This window comes from Telopea speciosissima, chromosome 7, assembly GCF_018873765.1.
Source record: "Telopea speciosissima isolate NSW1024214 ecotype Mountain lineage chromosome 7, Tspe_v1, whole genome shotgun sequence".
Classification (NCBI taxonomy): Eukaryota; Viridiplantae; Streptophyta; class Magnoliopsida; order Proteales; family Proteaceae; genus Telopea; species Telopea speciosissima.
In genome coordinates this window covers 14,808,120-14,829,141 of record NC_057922.1, presented here as the reverse complement: position 1 = coordinate 14,829,141, position 21,022 = coordinate 14,808,120, and the positions used below count along the sequence as shown (strand labels likewise).

General features: G+C 35.5%; 1 protein-coding gene across 8 annotated transcripts in view; it reads right to left on the bottom strand.

The window, feature by feature from the left end:
- Positions 1–7,918: 7,918 nt before the first annotated feature.
- The window catches only part of LOC122669094 (putative 12-oxophytodienoate reductase 11), a 69,078-nt gene continuing 55,974 nt past the window's right edge, over positions 7,919–21,022 (bottom strand). For 2 of the 8 annotated variants that reach the window (XM_043865754.1, XM_043865752.1), the window contains exons 2-5: positions 12,861–13,001; positions 12,617–12,747; positions 9,976–10,152; positions 7,919–8,528 (exon numbers count right to left, since the gene is read on the bottom strand). In XM_043865754.1, coding sequence (XP_043721689.1) covers positions 7,936–8,528; positions 9,976–10,152; positions 12,617–12,747; positions 12,861–13,001 — 1,042 coding nt within the window. In that variant the 3' untranslated portion in view covers positions 7,919–7,935. Of the gene's footprint in view, positions 8,529–9,975; positions 10,153–12,616; positions 12,748–12,860; positions 13,002–15,979; positions 16,126–17,481; positions 18,092–21,022 lie in introns of those variants that run through there. The other 6 variants (XM_043865758.1, XM_043865757.1, XM_043865753.1 and 3 more) reach the window with 4 other exon arrangements.

Below are 21,022 nucleotides of genomic sequence, written 5' to 3'. Positions count from 1 at the left end.
ATTATAATCTTAACATTATTAGTCAAGAACTAACGGAATGGATGTATTTGTTAACATTTGTAAACCTCAGGGGGATATGTAGAATTATCCAAAATTAAGAGGTAAAATTATATTTTCGTTAAACCTCAGGGATGGTATGTGTAAATTGCCCTAATTATATTGGTAACTCCCTTGACACATCATTAGTTCTTCTTTTTCTTCTTCTTCTTCTTCAAACATGAGTACCCCTTGTCACTGTCACTGTATATTTTTTTAGGAATTTCTTTATTCTCACATGGATCTTTCTTTCTACATATATATCTCGACCGGATTAGTTCCTCCTCCTAGGTCAAGCATTTACGTACTGTTTCATGACAACACTTGTCTTTTTGGTTTTTCATAAATGCCCTTTCACAAAAGAAAGACACATTTTATCAGGAAATTCTTACTCTTCAAGCTTGATGTATGGGGAGCTGATCCAAACTCATAAATAAAATCCTTACTTATTTATTGTTGATTTAAAGCCTTGCCATCTATTGCCAATTTGCCATGTGATACACATGGGCTGATCCATATCATAGCATATCATATAGTAAGACTATGTTTGGTATGTATTCTGGATTGATTTTAATTACATTCTCGGATGATAAAAATTGTTGTTTTTATCGTTCGAAAATGCAAAATAGACCTAGAATACATTCCAAGAATGCATACCAAACACAACCTAAGTTTCAACCAGACAAAATTTTCTTGCAAACCAGACCATAGGAATTTTTCTGCTTCAATTAAAAAGGGGTATTTTAAAAAATACTAAAACCTAAGGGGTTGTTTGTGAAACCATAGGGGAAGGGGATTAGTCCATTTGGCGAATGAGATTACGGGGCAACAGGAAAATTCTTGTTGCTTGGTTTACAAGAAAGAAAAATTTTCGTTTTGACCCCATTTAAGTAGGACAAGTAATTATTTAAAATTTAAGTCAAAATGAAAGAAAATTACATTGATGCTATTAAATTTTAGGGAAAAGGCTTTTCGTTGTGACCAGGACTAGGTCTGCATCTCTCTTCTCCACCTCTGGAAAAGTCCTATATACTGCCTCTCCCATCCCAACCCCTCCCCCTCAATTGATTGAATCGCTAATTCTAGGAAAACTAGCAGCGTGCCCAACCTCTGCCCTAAATTGTAGTAAGGCCCTCTTATTTTAATATAAAATTATCTCTGCAAAAGGTATTAATTCTACATACAAATTTTCTTCCATGTATAATTTTCTTATTTTTCTATTTTATGTTAAAATAAATAATAAAAATTTTTATTTTTTTTACAAGAATTTTTTCTATATATAGCATAAATAAATAGAGCATAAAGTGGAATTAACATTCTTAAAATGTACAAAAAAATTTAAAGACATTTTGTAATCCACCTAGAGTTTTAGGAGTACGGACTCGTATCCGTGGTCTTTGTTGGACTAGTCACCTTATAACTTCTCTTTGATGTGCAACCCAAATTTAGCCAAGCCAAGATGTTAAAATGGGTGGTCTTCACGTTTTGATGTTTGCTTTTGTAACAACAAAACCTTACATTTTTAGGGTTTCAGAGTTTGGACCAATTAGCTTTTCTAGTTCTTTCTTTCATTTTAGTTGTGAACTCAAGATATTTAAAGTCAACATTCTCCACTCCCCTTTCCTTTGCTTTCTTTCAAAAGGCAAGAAGAATCTTGTCAAATCACAGTCCATTCAATAGAAACCCTCAATTTAGATCCTCTCAATATATTTATAAGCTAGCAGCTGCATGAAAGCATTCAACATTGGACACATAGATTTACATGCAAAAACATGAATATTTGTGCTTTAAAGTATAAAGGTGTAGGGTCATTTTAGAACCCAACAAGAACCATTTTAATTAATTAATATCTCTAAGTGCCCTTTGCAAATGATGCATACCTTAATGTTAAAGATGGTCACCTTAGAATCTCTTACCTACACTACTTAGCTCATATCATGCAAGTGTAGAACTTAGTTTTATGGGAGAGGGTTCTCCAAAAGATAGTGTGGCAGCGTCATGATGGCATCAATAGGATGGTCATTACCATCTTTCATAGGAGTAGAGCAGCCATTTCACCTCCTCTTCTCTGTGTCTAGACACTGCGGCCACACTGCCTTTCAAAGTGCGTTTTTCTAAGTTAAATATCAATTGTAGATCATAGCTCATTCCATCACAACCCAAAGCCATATTCGATCCATCACTGTTGTTAAAAGAAACATTGTCCACCATGATGTATTTCTTTGGTTTTTTTTTAATTGAACAACTTGATGTGAAATTATATGTTTTTTGGCAAAAGTGTTATCTGTTATCTTTTGTTTATGAATGCCTGGTCTAGTAGTTGGGGGGGGGGTTTCTCTCCCATGTTGGACGTTTGAAGGGTTGGAGCATGAAAGGTGGAACACCAAATTGATCATCATCTATAAAAAGATTGAACGGCGGATTGATCATCGACTCATAGCCCTTGCGACCAGGCATAGCCCTTGAAATAACCTTCTTGCCCTATATAAAATGAAAATTCCTCCTAATCGATGCCTATCTATCCCCATCATTGACTGCCATACTGATGTAGGGGCCACACAACCAGACAACATTCTTCTTTCTAAAAAAATATGTGAGAAGAAATAAACCCAACACTACCGTGTGACTCCAGTGTCTAAACCCTAATTTATCCATCTTCCAAATGACAATTAAAACCCCCCTCCCCCCCCCCCCACCACACACACACACACAAAAGAATAGTTTACAAAGGCCATTGAGAGATCTTCTCTCTTTTTTTGTTTTGTTTTGTTTTTTTCACATAAAACCAAAACAAAGATTAGACCATGTTATTAATTAAACTTGTCCATAAAATCCTTCTCGAAAGTAGGAAACCCAAGAAACATCATCAAGAGTCCCACCAAAAGCAGCTACTTCATGGGCTATTTTGTTTATGTCTATCTACTGATGGCTTTAAAGGTTAAACAAGTGATCATGAAGGAACTTTACATGCCAATGGCAATAAATTATTAGATTGGAAACAAACAAGAAGATGAATGCCAACAGAGAATCAACTTTAAGTTCTATGTTTTTTCATTGGTTAATCCATAATGGTGCTAATGCATGTTACATCAAACATGATCATTCTTCTCTTTCTTTGATGCATAATCTAAGCAGTATGACTACCATGCGAAAAGGAAGAAAGGGCACAAAATGGATAGAAAGCATGAATTGAAGAATCCTTCACCACAAAAAGGCAACAAGCTTAAAGCCAAACATTAATAAATTGTGAAAGATGGGACTGGATCCCAAAACTTTGGTACCATATCTCAATTACTTAATCAACAATTTGTTGGCATCTTCATAATCAAAAAATGAAGCATTTAACATAGGAGAGCCTTTCGGTGTAAATATCTAATCCAAAAGTTCGAACTTTTGGGTGGAGGAACTCATAGGTATATGAGGGGACAAAAGGTTTTAGGGGTAATCGATGTAGAACTATTTTCCCAACACTTCCCCTCACATATAGTCAGGATGGAACAACAAACACGGGCACAAATGAATAGAGCCAAGTTATGGGGACGCTTAGAGAAAACCCGCATTGATACCAAATAAATATCCAGCCAAAAGCTCAAACTTTTGAGTGGAGGGATTGACGTACAGGTATATGAGGGAACAAAAGATCTCAAAGTAATCAATGTGGGACTACTCACCCAATATCCATTAAATCAGGTATTGTTTACACAAATGTTCTATATTCCTAAACTGTCTTGAATAATTTTATTTATTTATTTAATATGAAACTGATTAAAATAACTCAGAACATCGTGTGGCCGCCAATAACTGGAGCGAATCTATCCTCCAAGATTCTTTAAACATACTTTAATCAAATAATTAGAGAAAATATGCCTTCACTTTCTTTTTACATGTGAGAAAGCTAATCTCTATTTTAATTATAGAGGTTGCTTAGAAATATTACTTTTGTCACCACTTTTTATCAAGTAGCCAATGTGCATGTGTGCCACAACAACTTTTTCAAATATTTAAGTTAAAGAGAGAGAGAAGCTTTTGTAGTTTGGAAAAAGGATGATTAAATTTTTCTCTAGGCTGAAACAAAAAAAAAAAAAGGCGGGGAAATTTCATAGAAAATTTTCATTCATGCACACAACATTTTAAATTTATCTTTCAATTAAATAATAGAATGAAGTTAAAATCTTGTAGTGCACATTATACAATAGAGATATAAAAATTAATAGATAACACATCATGCAAACATAATAAAAATTACAAATAAAACTTTATTAGAATAAAGTAAAGTAACAGAAAAATTAAGAAAAAGGGAAAAAGTCAAATTTCTTGATCAGGGTTTAGAAATCCAAAACAATGCCAAAGCTCTATTGCCAAACTCATAAAGCATTGAAACCAAAATTTCATAAATTTTTGGCAAAGCTTAGAACCTTGTAAAGACGTAACCTGGCATATCAATTGGACCAATCTGGACTAATATGAGAAAACCAACATATATAATAAACAAAGCATAGGATATAATCTATCACCAAACACTCAATTTTTTAAAATTGAATCGCCCATGACGCCAGACAAAAAAGTCTCTTTCTAGGTGCAAAGCAAGTGAGCATTCATAGAATCGGAATGTATCCATCCAACCTAAGATATTCTCTATGTTGATGAGGCTTTTGCTATGATCATACAAGAGGAAACGCATCAACACTATGGCGATGATACTGTAGGTAGGGCTGTAAATGGATAACCGAAAATCCGAATTCGATCTGCATCCGTATTTATTTAGAGATATCCGAAAAAATCTGAATACTCCGATAGAAATCGAATCCGAATACTTAATTATAAAAAATTAATTAAATAACGATCTTTGGGGTTTTTGAAGATTCAACGGGTTCTAGAATATGAGGAAATGAGAATCATGATCTAAAACTATGGATTGAGAGTGAATTGTATCCACTACGGGGAGGAAGGTTCGAGTTACACAAGGCGAGGTGTAAATGGATGGCCGAAAATTCGAGTTCGATTCGCATTCGAATCCATTTAGAGGTATCCGTATTCGACCAGGAAATATCCGAATCCGATCCATATCCGAGCCGAATCCGATCTGTTTACAGGCCTAATTGTAGGGGAGGTCCTGTGGAAAAATAATTCGACGTTAGGATGATAAAAAGCTTAATACCTCTCATTCTTATGACTTATTCACTATAAAAAAGGGAAATTTTGAAATTGAAAAGATTGTCTCAGTCAGGACGTAAAAAGACTTGTTTGCTCTTATGCGCATCTGACTCAAATAGGGATTCATCTATTCATCAACAAACAAAATAATAACCGTAAATCAACATAAACTCGTGAAGTGTCAACAATGCATGTTATTGCCTTAGGCCCAAGAAAGAGCTTAGACACCTAGGCAGTGCCGAGGCGATACCTAAGCAACACCTTGACAATTATGATCTAATGCCTAATTTTTGTGCCTAATTTTTGTCATCACAAAATTTCCTCTAAAGACACAAAACTATTAAAAGTTAGACCATACACCACCATTACTGTAATGGCATATTTAAAGCACTGTACTGACGGGACAGCTCGGGGCCCACCCTGTGCCGCGACAACGCCCTAAATTGATATATGAGAATAGAGTATACATGAACAAAAAGACGCACAAAACTACTGTTGTAGTCCATCGCATTTCTTCAAAATTTTCGGTTTCTTATATTATATTATAAAAATAAAGAAAAATTTATGTTTACCACTCCTGTAGTTTTAAATTATTACATCTATCATCCTTGAAATTTTCAAAATTACATTGGTACTCTTAAGTGCTTACGCTAATAGTATTAATTTGAAAAGACAATTTTGTCCTTTTTATATTTGTTAAACTCATCCCACCCAAACAATGTTACCATGATACCCTGTACCTAGGGGTGTAAATGAATAGTCAAAATCAATCCGTATCCATTTAGCACTATCCGAATCTCCAAAAGCTAAAATATGGATAGACTATAGCAATCCGAAAAACAATATTTACATGTAAACGGATAAAAGATCCGATCCGTATCCATTTAAGACTATCCGAACTGGCCGATAGCTAATCGGATGCGGATGCGGATGCGGATGCGAATATTGCACTATCCGAGCCGAATCCGATCCGTTTACAGCCCTACCTGTACCTGGGGCGAGAAGGGTTTGGGAGCGCCTACTGCGCCGGTACCGTTGCATCTTGCGACCAGCTCCTGCTCCGGCGATGACCATGATCTTGCCTCATTAGTGCGACTCGTTTCCCTCTTTTGTTTTACCCTAACAAACCGTTGTAACCCTCACCGATTGTCATAACCCTATAGAGCTGCGGTTGTGCACCGACGAGATCATCCTCTTCTTCATGGATGGTGAGGCTTATCTTCGCCTCGAATGCTGCCAAGCCATCCGTATCATTACTCGCCAGTGCTGGCTCTCAATGCTTACCAATCTGGGTTTCACCGCCGATGAGGGCGACATTCTCCAAGGCTACTGTGATGCGTCATCTCTCTCGCTGACCCAATCCCCAGCTCCATCTCCCTTATTTTTTGTGCCACCTCCTACTGGTCTTATCGCAATTCGTTGGTTAATTTAAGAAAGGGTTGTAATTGGTGTTGAACTGCAGGACTTAATAAAATCGTTTGGGGTCTCCTAAAAAAAAAAAACGTTTGGGGTCATCATGAACAAGTAGCTAGTTTTATGGTAAGGTTAAAGGGTCATTCCAGACTCCAGATTTCTTGAGCAATATTCCCTCAAAATTAAAAAGGAAATTTCAAGATTAAAACTAAGAAGTTGCCAGAATTCTACTACTGTATATTATTCTATAGAACAATTTGAATTTGAAAAGTCACCATTTTCTTACCCGATTTCAAAAGGAAATTATATGGCAATACTGAGAATCGGACTAAACAATTGAATGGCCTTGGATTCACAGACTTTGACATACTGTAAGTGTAATCACTAGAAGAAAAAGAAAATGGATCTTTAACAGTAAAATTAATCGGTTAAGTGGTTTCGAAACGAAACTGAAAATCACCAGAGTAAGATCAAACATCAAATGAAGAAGAATTACTGACGCCCACCCCTGTCGTTGCTAACTTTCTTCCCGTGTCGTTTCTTACCCCTGCGATGCTCATGGTGTTTCCCGCGCTTTCTGAAACCAATTTTATTTTTCAGGGTTCCTCATTTCATTTGAACGATGAAGGGATCTCAGGGCTTGTTCTGGGCTATTGGAAAATTCGCTCATTTGTCTAGTATTATGGTGGTCGATGGAGGCCTGGAAAAGCTGCCGGCAGCGATTGAAGTTCAGTCACCCTCGCTGTTTTGCGATGGCTGGAGGAAGAAGATGGGGACAGCCCTGTCATGAAGATGATGCTTCATCCCTAATGGGGGTAAAAATGTAATATTGGCATAAAAAGTATTATGGACATTTAGATAAAAATTGGGCGATTTCATCATCACTTAGCTGCGCTAATCTAACAGTAGGAGTAAGATTATAAGAATATTTCAAAATACGGGGGAGATTTTTGAAATAGATTAAATTTTAGGGAACTACAAGGGAGGCAAACGTAAATTTCCCTTTATTTTTTATTTTTTGGTCTTATAGTATTCTGTTTAGGGCATCATGGTTGGTAACACTCATAACTACCAGTTACTTCTATGTTTCAATTAAAGCATTTTTCCCTCATGGCAAATGATTTTTTCCATCTTTAACATATCGAGTTTGGGGAAAGAATTGAGAATTTAAGGAAAATATAAATTATATACTTTGAATCAAATGGCATGTTATTCTTGCATATTCATTGGTTGGAACATTTATTCTCCACCTCTACACTAAATAAAGATCACTCAAACAAGGAAAAGAAATAACACAACTATCACATAATAGCCTCTCTACTTCTCTGAGTTTCAAACTGTAGATTCAAGAAATGGATAGTCTGTGTAACCAACAACAGAATCAGATATGTAAAAGGTCTCTCTATTGTACTTGTTAAGGGGAGCATCAAGCTCAAATCTCTTCGGCAAATCTGGATTAGCCAAGAACACTCGACCATAAGCAACAAGATCTGTACAATTGTTAGCAATAGCTTTGTTCCCATCATCCCTATCAAATCCTCCAGCAACAATAAAGGTGCCATTGAAAGCTTTTCTCATGGGTAGGAGACTGTGGGGAGTTTCACCCTTCTCTCCAACAGTTTTCATCCTTGGTTCAACCATGTGACAATAGAGAATCCCATATTTGTTGAGGGATTGAGCCATGTAAAGGCCTAGAGCTTCTGGGTTTGAGTCTCCAGACTCCATATAACTGGCAAATGGTGAGAGCCGAATCCCAATTTTATCAGCACCAATCTCATTGACAATGGCCTCAACTATTTCAAGAGGGAAGCGACAACGATTTTGCAGGGTCCCACCATATTCATCTGTTCGGTCATTTACTTGGTCTTTCATGAACTGCTCAAGTAGATAGCCATGAGCCCCATGGATCTCAACTCCATCAAATCCTACACAATAAGAAAAGTAGTCAAATGAAACAATTATGTAAAATTAATAAGTACATCATAAATGAATTTAAACACAAAGAAATATACTTCCCACAGAAGGTGAATGACAATGTTCCAGAAACTTAACCAAAATAGCACCAAGATGAATATGAAGAAGGCGAAGAAAATACATGGATATACAGTCAAAGTTTTATACCTAAAATGAAGGCTCTGACCATGGATATTTGATCCATTACAAAGTAACTTTTGGCAGATTTACTAAATACTTTTAGGTATCAATTGTTAAATAATAACATCATCAATGGATTTAGCCACAAAGTCATATTAATCAAACAACCAAAATATCCCACTGGCTTTTCTTCAAGACTACTTAAATGCTAGTTAAGGATGCATTTAAAATCACCCATGTTTATTTTCTCTTCTAAACTGGAAGGCACATAGCTGAAATCTAATAAAAAAAAATTAATTTCTGATTACCAACAAAAAGTACGCATTTCTTGTGTTTGCTAGTCATATTTTAAATTGTAAAATATTTAATATTAGTTTCAGCCATATTTTTAATTCCCTTTTCGGTCAGTAAAGTCGTTGAATTCGGGCAATGTTCAAAAAATCAAGCCAAGAGGAGCATGAAGAGCTGAGGCGGCAAGTGATGGAGTTGGTTCGAAAAGAGCTTATTCAAGAGAGCAGTAGCCCTTTTCCACTGTAGATGTTCATGGCAGAGTAAATTGGTACTCAAATTTGAATGCTAGAAATGCTAATGAAACTTAGATCCATGTTATAGAAAGAGAAACTTAGGTCCATCTTTAAATCTTATTTAAAGATTTAAATTTTAAAAGAATAACAAGGAACATGAGATGCAGTAATAAAGTTATTGTCCTTCGTTAATTATACCAAATGAGTCTCGAGGATCCTATTTATGCATTTGGAAAAATATGCTTATAGTTCTTACACATAAAACTTGGAAACACCTAAATATCTATAGAAATATGTTGTTTGCATATCGGGTTATGAATCATGAATTGCAAGGATCAAGACACTATACAAGCAAAAACTTTAGGAGATTTGAAAGGAATTGAAAAAACTAACATATAGAAGTTTGTCTATTCAAAGTTTTAAAGGCAATGGATCAATGTATTTCACTACCATATTTTCCTATTTTTATGTTCCCATTTCATTTTTCATGTAATTACACTGAAGGAAAACCTTTATGCTAACTAAAATTTACTATATTCAAACATATTGGAGGAATTTCTAATAGTTATACTGCTTTCCAAAGATAATGATGGTAGGATTTTCAAAACCATGTGCCCTTTTTCAGGATCACATGTAGTTCCTTCCATAGAGTTCAATTCCGTAATTTTGGTCAATCAACTTTCCAACAATTTTCTTAAGCTTTAAATTCCTCTTTCTCATTTCGATGAAATTTAAATTTCTTTTGAAACCTTACCAGCTTCTATAGCATTTCTAGCAGCAATTCTGAAATCATTGACAATTTGAGGGATTTCATCTATCTTTAAGCGTCGTGGAGGTGTGAACTCCACTACATCAATGCCATTGGCACGAACTGACGGCTTCAATGGTTTTTCTGTTGATGAGACTGGAGCTTGTCCATTTGGCTGAAAATCTGCATAAAGTGACTGCATCAGGAAAGTTGAGAACCATGAATAGGACAGAAACTTTCAATGGAATTTTTTCGGTCAATCAATCAACATGTATAATTGTATATATTTAAAGGAAAATCTTGTTGTAACTAAAGTTGGTGAAAAAGATGTAAATTTACTTTTTTTCCCCTTTTAGTATATCACACTTCTTTTTCAATGAGGGTAAATCCTATCCTTTCATATGGAAAATGACAATAATGACAAGTCACTTTCAATTGGAAGTCCTTTTTTACCCTTAAAGAACTTTTAGGAATAAAACAAGGAACAATCAAAAGAAGGTTACAACTTTTCATTTGGACCTATACTTAAAATATCTATAAAAAATGTGTATCTATGCAAAAAATCCACTATATCAATAATAGCACAGGTATCCTTCATACAGAAAATTAACAAGAGTAAAATTCAAACATCATGTACAGAAGATAAAGACCCTTCATCCCAAAGCCTTGAAGAAAACCACTATCTCCTTTTCTTCCTCTTTTTTTTTTTTTTTTTTTTTTTGAACATTTCCGTGGGTGTAGAACGAGATAACTGGGTTTTATGGCTATTGGAGTCTTCAATAGCCTAATAATCACAATTTTTCGTGTATGAGGCTACAATCAAGTTGATACTTCAATATCAACTTAGTTAATCAAAAGGCCAAGAGACATCGGAAAAAAAAAAGTGGGGAAGGAACTTTCATATGTCATGGACAGATAAAACTGTTGCAGGGCCAAAAAAAAAAAATTCTGGACTCAACAGAATGTTTAGACGTTCTGTGATTCTGCCAATCTCTCTAAAGAGCGTACCAGTGCACGAGGCTCTCACTACTACAGGGTCTGGTAGGGTCAAATGTACGCAGCCTTAACCCCGCTTCACAGAGAGGCCGTTCCCATTCTGCCACTCTCTCTATAAAACCAAAATTATGAGTAGAGTATTTAGTTTAAGAGCAACACAATAAGATTGCATTTAGCAAACAGTACTGGTGCAAGAAAATCCAGGAAGAAACCATTCCAATCTAGCACAAGGATTTAATACTTGAACTTGACAAAAAAATCACCAACTGCCAATCCAATCCAATCCCAAGTCGAATCAGACAAAATTGCCTGGATAGGCTGAGTTTGGACATAACAGTGGGGGTTAGCCAGGCCTGATCAACCAAATTCTTGGGGGATTGATGAGTCAACTTGGGATCAAGATCCAGCAATCCCAAGTTCACTGGGCCAATACGATCCTGATCTCCAAAAATCGTTGTATAGCCTAAGCTATCCAAAGAGACAAAAAGAAGAATGAAGAAGCCCTTGGGATTACTATATTGATACAATTCAAATGTCTCACAGAGTGACATCTGATTCCCCCTGAAACTCATAGAATCAGACTGTCAACCTCATACAAAATCCATCCAAGGACATTTGCATAGAACCTACAGGAGCAAACCCTAGTGCTCATGTGATATCTTTGGCCAGAAAAGGAAACAGTCAACTTATCAAGGGACTGAACTTGTCTCAAACAAATGACATGAAAATGCGATACATAGTATTGGATAACTCACAACTGCAAACATGGGTATGGGCATCTTCTTCCGCACCTAAAATTGCATTTATAAGCCATTCGGATCCAACTAATTCACAGTCAATTTGTTGTCAAAACGACAGCCAATAAATCCTTCACCATAAAGTTTTTCCTGACTTCTTTGATCAAGAGCCAAATGCACTTTACTGCCATAATCTTATTCATTTAGCCAGATTAAATAAGTGTAACCCCCCCTTCGAACTCCCTCTCCAGTTGGATGCTTGAATTGTGTAGGTTACGCCTTGGCCAAACAGGTTCTAAACCCTGAACTCTTAAAAAAGCATTTCTGCTACATGGGAAGCTCTTTTTTCCTATTTTGAGACTCTTTAGTACAACTTATCTAAAACCTTCAAAATTTTCAGATACAAAAGACAATATTCTGCTGAGATGTGTAAAAAGAGACATCTTTGAATTTGTAAGCATGGAAAAAATTTAAATACCAGAATAATACCAGAGTAGGATTGTATTCAAACTCTCCTGAGAAAGTATTCTGAAATGCATGAGTTGATGTCACAGAAATAGCTGTTAAACCGTGGCACATGAAAATATGCAGTCACAACAAAAGACAATCACTCAGATGGAAAAGACTAATATGTTTTGAATCAACTATAGCATGTACAATCCCTAGTTGCAGTTTGACAACATTGATTTTCAATAAGAGGTGTGATTGTGCACATTCAGTACTACTCAATCTGTCAAACCAGAAAGAATAGTCAATACATTGTCTAATGGGACTACTCCATAAAAATTTAAAGCTTCATTTTTGGAGAGGCGGGGGTTGTTAATTCAATGGTCTAGTGATGTAAAAAATTAAAGTTATTTTATCACCATGAAATATTGAAAAAAAAAGAAAAGGTACTAGAATCAAGAAAATACCAGAACTAGATACCCTGCCCACATGCCAAATCTGGCAAAAGAAGACACCACCCTTTGCATGAACAGCATCCACTATAGGTTTCCACGCTTCCACCTGTTCTTTTGTCCAAATTCCAGGTGTATTTGGGTACCTTCCATTGAGATGAAGAAGAGATAAATAAATATACTTTGAAATAAAGGAAAATATACAGTAAGTTTTACATTCCGGTTTTAGGAAAAATAAAATCTGTGGAAAAAATTATACCCTTGTGCAGTGTCAGAAACACCTGTGGCTTCACTTATGAGAAGTCCCCCTTTGGTGGTTCTCTGAGAATAATATAAGATAGCATGTGGTTGAGGAATGTTGTTGAAAGACCTCTGCCTAGTCAAAGGTGCCAAAACCACTCTGAAAGTTCATAGCACAAGTAAGGTTTGTTATTTTGAGGGCTGTAATTTCTCAATTAAGATAATGTAATAAACCAGAAGACCAGTAAGAAGTTTTTTAAGAAACTCATAATAAGGGAGTCATCAAATCCATTGTTTCATATTATCTACTGCTTACAATGGGAAAAAGTAATACTGATGAATAAAGAAGACTCTTTGAAATGAGAATGAATCAACACAGCTGTATATTTTTGGAATACCCTTAATGGTCCCCTCCTGATGTTTGGATGGTGAAACCTGACAGCTATGAAGCAGGTATAACTCCAAAAAACTGAGTAATCTGAACAGTTTCGAGATAACTCAGTAGTTTCTCACAAGAGCACATGCAGGTAGGGGGCAATTAAAGGGAAAAAGAGCTCAGATTAAGTTAAGAAATCTCTGTAGAAGATCTCTTCTAGCCTAACTAGAAGTTGACAGAAGTCCTTGTAAGGGGAACTGTTGTCAACTGACAGGCACAATGGAAGGTCTTCCATTATTTACTCCATGTGTATTGACCAGAATACGAGGGCAAGCCTCAATGCAATGGTAAGGTTGCTTGACAGTCTATTGCAACCTGGTGGTCGCGGTTCGAACAAGGAAACAGCCTCTCCATACAAAGTGGGGGTAAGTCTGCGTACATATGCCCTTCCCCAGACCCTGCAATAGTGGGTGGGTACTCCCTTTTTTGGAATTGACCACCATACATAATGAGAATTCACACTCATCAGATCCACATTGATCCGATAGGAAATTAATGCAGAAACTTATGTTGGAAGTCTAAAACAAAAAAACAATTAACTACATATCTCTCTTCTAAATGGTAGAAATCTAAAAATTATTAGACCCTTAGCTTCCTGTATCAAATAATTATATTCAAGGTTTTAAGTATCCTACCGTATCCGCCAATATAACCGATACGTCATGTTCTTTAAGGTAGAAATCTAAAAATTTTTATTGATTGTATTGAGTTGATACATGGTCGTTACCTATTAATACGCTCGATACATCTCTTATAAACTACAGAACAAGATCCATGAATGCAAAACACTTATTGAGAGCTCCTGTAAAGCATTTTAATAATATATTTTTTGGCAAAGTCAACTTGATTCCTTGCTTCTACTGGCTAAAGCCACTCTAGCAGAGATGATTTCATCATCATTCCAGGATTAAACAACTTGCAATCAAAGATCAAAACTAAATTTGCACAAGAACATTTATCTATCAAAACTTTGAATTTTTTGCTCAAATATTGAATTTTAGTGTTGATTCTGCAATGGATCACTATATTAGTGAAAAACAACCAGAATGATTGCAGTTTTTTAGCAATGATGTGTGCATATAAATCCTATATCTTCCCCAAACTGAAAATGACATTTTTTTTGGTATATTACTATATATAAGAAACCTCATCTTTTACACATAATCAATTGAATGCTCTTTGTCTCATTGTACTTTATTCTGTTTTTATACACAATATATTTTACATATTACTTATGGGATGATGTTCTCTGCCCGGGAGCGCACGGGGGTGCAGACTGTGCCCAGACACATGGGGTGGGATGGGCGCGTCATTTCGGTCATTCAGGGGGGCGGGCCTGTCATTTTGCCCCCCCCCCCATGTGTCTGGGCTCAACCTGTGCCCCCTGTGCAAGAACATTTTCCCATTACTTATTTATGGTGTTTTATGTTTCAAAACTGTAATTTTCCTATATCCTAAGCATTTCAAATGTATCATGACCATTTCCATGCATATCTTTAACATATCTTGTGTCTCTTTGATACAATACGAAATGTCTCTTAAAATCAACCTTCCGATACAACACCCGATACCGATTCTTTAAACCTTGACTATTTTGTCAGGAATCCAAGAATTTAGAAAGAAAGAATAAACCCCTCCTACAAATTCAATTCCAGTAAAAATCTAACATAAATGGTCGAATACAATATCTAATGGAATAAATAAGATTTCAGAATTCATGTTCAGAGTAAATTAAGAGTTAACTGCTTCAGGTGAACCTCTGCTTCCAGGCTACGAAATTCTTGTCTTATAACCTGAAAACAAGAAGAATGTTTGACCTATCTAGAATCACTCAGGAATTCCCTCCCAGAAGGGGAGATAAAGAAGAGTGAATCCCCTCTCAGAGAGGGGAGGGGGGGGGGGGGGGGGGGAAGACAAGGAAAAGAAAAAGAAAAGGTGAGAACTGGGAAGCAACATCGCGAATACAACTTCAAGTTTATCCGCATGGAAATAGAAAAGAAAGCATCATTTCATCATAGCTAGATAAGGATAAAGTGGGTTGGAGGCTAAGAGATCTAATTTGAGAGATAGACAAGAAAAAGAGACCAAATGAATTGAGCTTGTTTGATAGGCAAGGGAGGGAACTAACACTAGATAGATTGCATGTGATAACCCTTCTATCCCTTAACAGAAGGGCTGATTCTTTTAAACTGTCCCAGAAAATTTTCCCCAGGCTATCCTGAAGTTTCAAATATAGGAAAGAAAAGTCCAACTTCATCTACAAAAGGACAGAGGACCAAATTTAGATTCATCCTAAATAGAGCAGAGGACCAAATAAGGTCAGGACATACCTAGATAACTTGAAAAGTGGAAGGAACTTGAATTGGAAAAAAAAAAAAAACCATTTGCCCTGAACTAAGCATACCTAGATAACTTCAAAAGATAAAGCTTGTTTTCTGCCAAAATAACCAAAAGGGCCAAAAAATATAAAAAAGGTTAATATAATGTGCTTGATGATTTGCCTCATATGTCTAATATCACTATAGACTTAATCTTGCAAAATTAAGGCTACTTGGGTTTCTATAAATTTCAACCAGCAATTCAGTACTATGGGACGAAAATCTACATTTTAGAAATCAATTTCAAGATATTTAAAGGAAATCCAAGTTCGTCCAGCCCTAGAAAACAAGATAAAATCTGACAGAATGGTTACGATGACAGACCTGTGAGAAAGTTGGAAGTTTCCCGTCTTGTACGGAGTGAGGAGAGGGAGAGGAGTGACTTCGATACCGGCCATCTTTCGATTTTTCTGAGCTTCACTGGCTCCCACATTGTCATCGATCGTCTCTTTCATTTATATATTCCACACTCTTCATGGACGTAATGGGTGACGCAAATGGACAGAGATTGAAGCAGAACCAAAGTGGCCTTACACGTTTGCAATTAAATTTTGTTTATTTGGATGGGAATTCGACCAGATTCAGATTCGTGTCAATGGTTTCCAAATTTACTGGATACTATATCTTATTTCCCTTGCCGCCTGCGACTACCGTCGGAAAGAACGGCCCGATGGAACAATATACCTGTATACTGTATGAGAATTCCCTTAAAATATTTTTTTATTTTTTACGGTTTGGTCCACATTTTGTTGGGTAGAAATTTTTTTATATGTGGTGTGATTTTACTTGTTTCTATTCGGTTTTTGTTATTCGGCTAACAATCGATTTGCATGCGATTTGTAGCACCGGTTTACATCTGATTCCACCTTTGTACCCTGTAATTCTAATTTTTCTTGTCCTTGTTATGTGATAGTGGGAAAAATAGGAGAAAAGACTTATTGTTGTGTGCCTATAGGAAATGATAGAGATTAGCCTTAGGGTTAGTTTTTTATACTCATGTTACCATGGATAGGAATTAAAATATGGAAGGGATTAAACAATGGGCATAGAATACACTATGTTTGAATTTAAGGATGTAAATGAATAGCAGAAATCCATTTTCGTATCCATGTCTATATTCGTTTAATACTATCCGAATCCGTCCGAAAACTAAACGGATACAGATAGGTTTTGACTATCCGAAAAGCTATATTTACATGTAAACGGATAAAATATCCGATCCGTATCCATGTCCGTATCCGCTTAGCATTATCTCGAATCTGGCCCAAAAACTAACTGATGCGGATACAACACTATCCGAGCCGAATCCGATCTGTTTACATCCTTATGTGTGATCATGGTAACTATGGAAAGAAATTAAAATATAGGTAATGATTAGACAAAAGGGGAACAGAATGTTAAGTGGCTAAGAAAAAATTTTCATCTATGCCTTTTTTTTATTCTTCCATGTTATTCTTCATTGCATCCACTTCTATGTTACTGAACATCAAGAAGTGGTTCATGCAAAGATTCAATGCAAGGTTATGTTGTCTTTGTAATACTCATAACTACAAGTTACTCTTATGTTTCAATTAAAACACTTTTCCCTTGTAAATGATTTTTTCCATCTCAATTTATCGAGTTACCTGTTTTGTCGATTTTTTACCTATAAAGAATTGAATACAAATGCAAACCAGTGAGATTTTGAGGAAAATATAAATAAGTTATATACTTCGAAACCAAATTGCAAATTCATTGGTTTGAACATTTATTCTCCACCACTTCTACACTAAATAAATATCCCTCAACCAAGGAAAAGAAAGAACACAACTATCACATAATAGCCTCTCTACTTCTCTGAGTTTCAAACTGTAGATTCAAGAAATGGATAGTCTGTGTAACCAACAACAGGATCGAATGTGTAAAAGGTCTCTCTATTGTACTCGTTAAGGGGAGCATCAAGCTCAAATCTCTTTGTCAAATCTGGATTAGCCAAGAACACTCGACCATATGCAACAAGATCCGTACAATTATTAGAAACAGCATTGTTCCCATCATCCCTACCATATCCTCCAGCAATCATAAAGGTGCCATTGAAAGCTTTTTTCATGGGTAGAAGACTGTGGGGAGTTTCACTCTTCTCCCAAGCATTTTCCATCCTTGGCTCAACCATGTGACAATAGAGAATCCTATATTTGTTGAGGGATTGAACCATGTAAAGGCCTAGAGCTTCTGGGTTTGAGTCTCCAGCCTCATTATAATTGGCAAAAGGTGAGAGCCGAATCCCAACTTTATCAGCATCAATCTCATTGACAACGGCCTCAACTATTTCAAGAGTGAATCGACAACGATTTTGCATGGTCCCACCATATTCATCTGTTCGGTCATTAACTTGGTCTTTCATGAACTGCTCAAGTAGGTAGCCATGAGCCGCATGGATCTCAACTCCATCAAATCCTATACAATAAGAAAATTAGTCAAGTGAAACAATTATGTAAAATCATTAAATAATAAATACAGCATAAATGAATTTAGAAACAAAGAAATATGCTGCCCACAGAAGGTGAATGACAATGTTCCAACAACTTAACCAAAATATCACTGAGATGAATATGAAGGCCAAGAAAATACATCGATATACAGTCAAATTTTTTAAACCTAAAATGAAGGCTCTAGCCATGGATATTTGATCCATTACAAAGTAACTCTTGGCAGATTTATTAAATACTTTTAGGTATCAATTGTTAAATAATAACATCATCAATGGATTTAGCCACAAAGTGAGGCTGTAAATGAACTACATAGTATGCGGAGCTGTATTTAGATCCAAACTGTTTATCCTGGAACGGATATACTAATATAGTATCCGATTAAGATCCTATCTGTTTATAGCATATCCGATTAATAATGAGTCAGATATCGGAAAAACTATATCTGATCCAATCCATGTAAATTTACTATATATTATTATACATGTATGATAAATATATGTGACATATATGGTATTATATGCAATACAAGGTTATGTAAATGGCATTTAACATAACAAGAGTGGTAATTCTGGAGAAAGATTTTAAAATGAAGAATAACTAAGTACAAAATCTAAAGTCCCAAACCTAAAATCGAGGCTCTACCATGGATATATGATCCATTACAAAGTAAATTGGCAGAAGGCTTAGCTGAAACAGAACTAATTAATTGTTTTTTAAATATCACAGATGATGTCAGGACTCAGGAGTAGGCGGGCAAATTGATGGATCTGAAAGGAAAATAAGAGCAGCAATTTGGTGGCTTAGTTTTGGTGCAATTGTAGCTATGAAGAAGTTCAAGAAGAAGAAAATGTTTTAACTTCAATGAAAGTAAGAGTAAGTTAATGCTTGCAACGTAGGCAAAAAACTTTCAGAATTGAAGTTCCTTAACTGCCCTTTCTCCTTATGGATAATCACCGTGTGTTCTTAGCTTCTATTATATACAATATTACCTATAATCAATCACTCAGGAGATAATACACTAAAAGTCATACAAATAAGACAACCAAAATATCCCACTGGATTTTCTTCAAGACTACTTAAATGCTAGTTAAGGATGCACTTAAAATCACCCACGTTTATTTTCTCTTCTAAACTGAAAGGTACATAGCTGAAATCTAATAAAAAAAAATTAATTTCTGATTACCAACAAAAAGTACGCATTTCTTGTGTTTGCTAGTCATATTTTAAATGGTAAAATATTCAATATTAGTTTCAGACATATTTTTTAATTCTCTTTAAGGTCAGTAAAGTCATTAAATTCGGGCCATGCTCAAGAAATCAAGTCCAGAGGAGCATGAAGAGCTGAGGCAGCCAGCCAGTGATGGAATTGGTTCGAAAAGGGCTTATTCGAGAGAGCATTAGCCCTTTTCCACTGTAGATGTTCACGGAAGAGTTAATTGGTACTCAAATTTGAATGCTAGAAATGCTAATGAAACTTAGGTCCATGTTATGGAAAGTGGAATTCTGGTCAGGCAATTCTCTAGCTCATCTAATTTAAATATTTCAATTTTAAAAGAATAACAAGGAAAAAGAGATGCAATATTATCCTTCGTTAATTATATCAAAATGAGTCTCAAGGATCCTATTTATGCATTTGGAAAAATAGGCTTATAGGTCTTACACATAAAATTTGGAAACACTACAATATCTATGGAAATATGCTGTTTGCCTATCAGGTTTTGAATCATGAATTGCATGGAACAAGACACTATACAAGCAAAAGCTTTAGGAGATCTGAAAGGAATTGAAAAAGGTAACATGTTGCAGTTTGTCTATTCAAAGTTTTAAAGGCAATGGATCAATGTATTTCACTACCATTTTTCCCATTTTTATGCTAGTATTTTCTTTTTTCATGTATTTACACTGAAGGAAAACGTTTATCCTAACAAAATGTTACTATATTCAAACATAATGGAGGAATTGCTTATAGTTATACTGCTTTTGAAAGATAATGATGGTAGGATTTTCAAAACCATGTGCCCTTTTTCAGGATCACATTGTAGTTCCTTCCATAGAATTCAATACTCCAATTTTGGCCAATCAACTTTCCAACAATTTTCTTATACTTTAAATTCCTTTTCTCATTTCAAAATGAAATATAAATTTCTTTTGAAACCTTACCAGCTTCTATAGCATTTCTAGCAGCAATTCTAAAATCATTGACAATTTGACGGATTTCATCTATCTTTAACCGTCGTGGAGGTGGGAACTCCACTACATCAATGCCGTTGGCATGAACTGACGGCTTCAATGGTTTTTCTGTTGATGAAACTGGAACTAGTCCATTTGGCTGAAATTCTGCATAAAGTGACTGTGTCAGGAAAGTTGAGCATCATGAATAGGACAGAAACTTTCAATGGAGTCTTTTCGGTCAATCAATCAACATATATATATTTAAAGGAAAATCTTGTTGTAAACTTGTAACTAAAGTTGGTGAAAAAGATGTAACTTTATTTTTTTGTCCTTTTAGTATATCACACTTCTGTTTGCGATGAGGGCAAATCCTATCATTTCATATGGAAAATGACAATTTTTGAGAATGAAAATAATAAAAAGTCACTTTCAAACTATTTTGAAAGTCTTTTTTTACCCTTCACTTCTTTTAGGAATAAGACAAGGGACAATCAAAAGAAGGTTACAACTTCTCATTTCACCAGCTTGGTGACAACAAGGTGCACCTATATTTAAAATATCTATAATAAAACATGTACTTATGTAAATAATCTACTATATCAATAATAGCTCAGGTATCCATCCTTGATACAGAAAATTAACAAGAGTAAAATTCATACATCATATAGAGCAGAGAAAGTACAGACACTTCATCCCAAAGCCTTGAAGCAAACAACTATCTCTC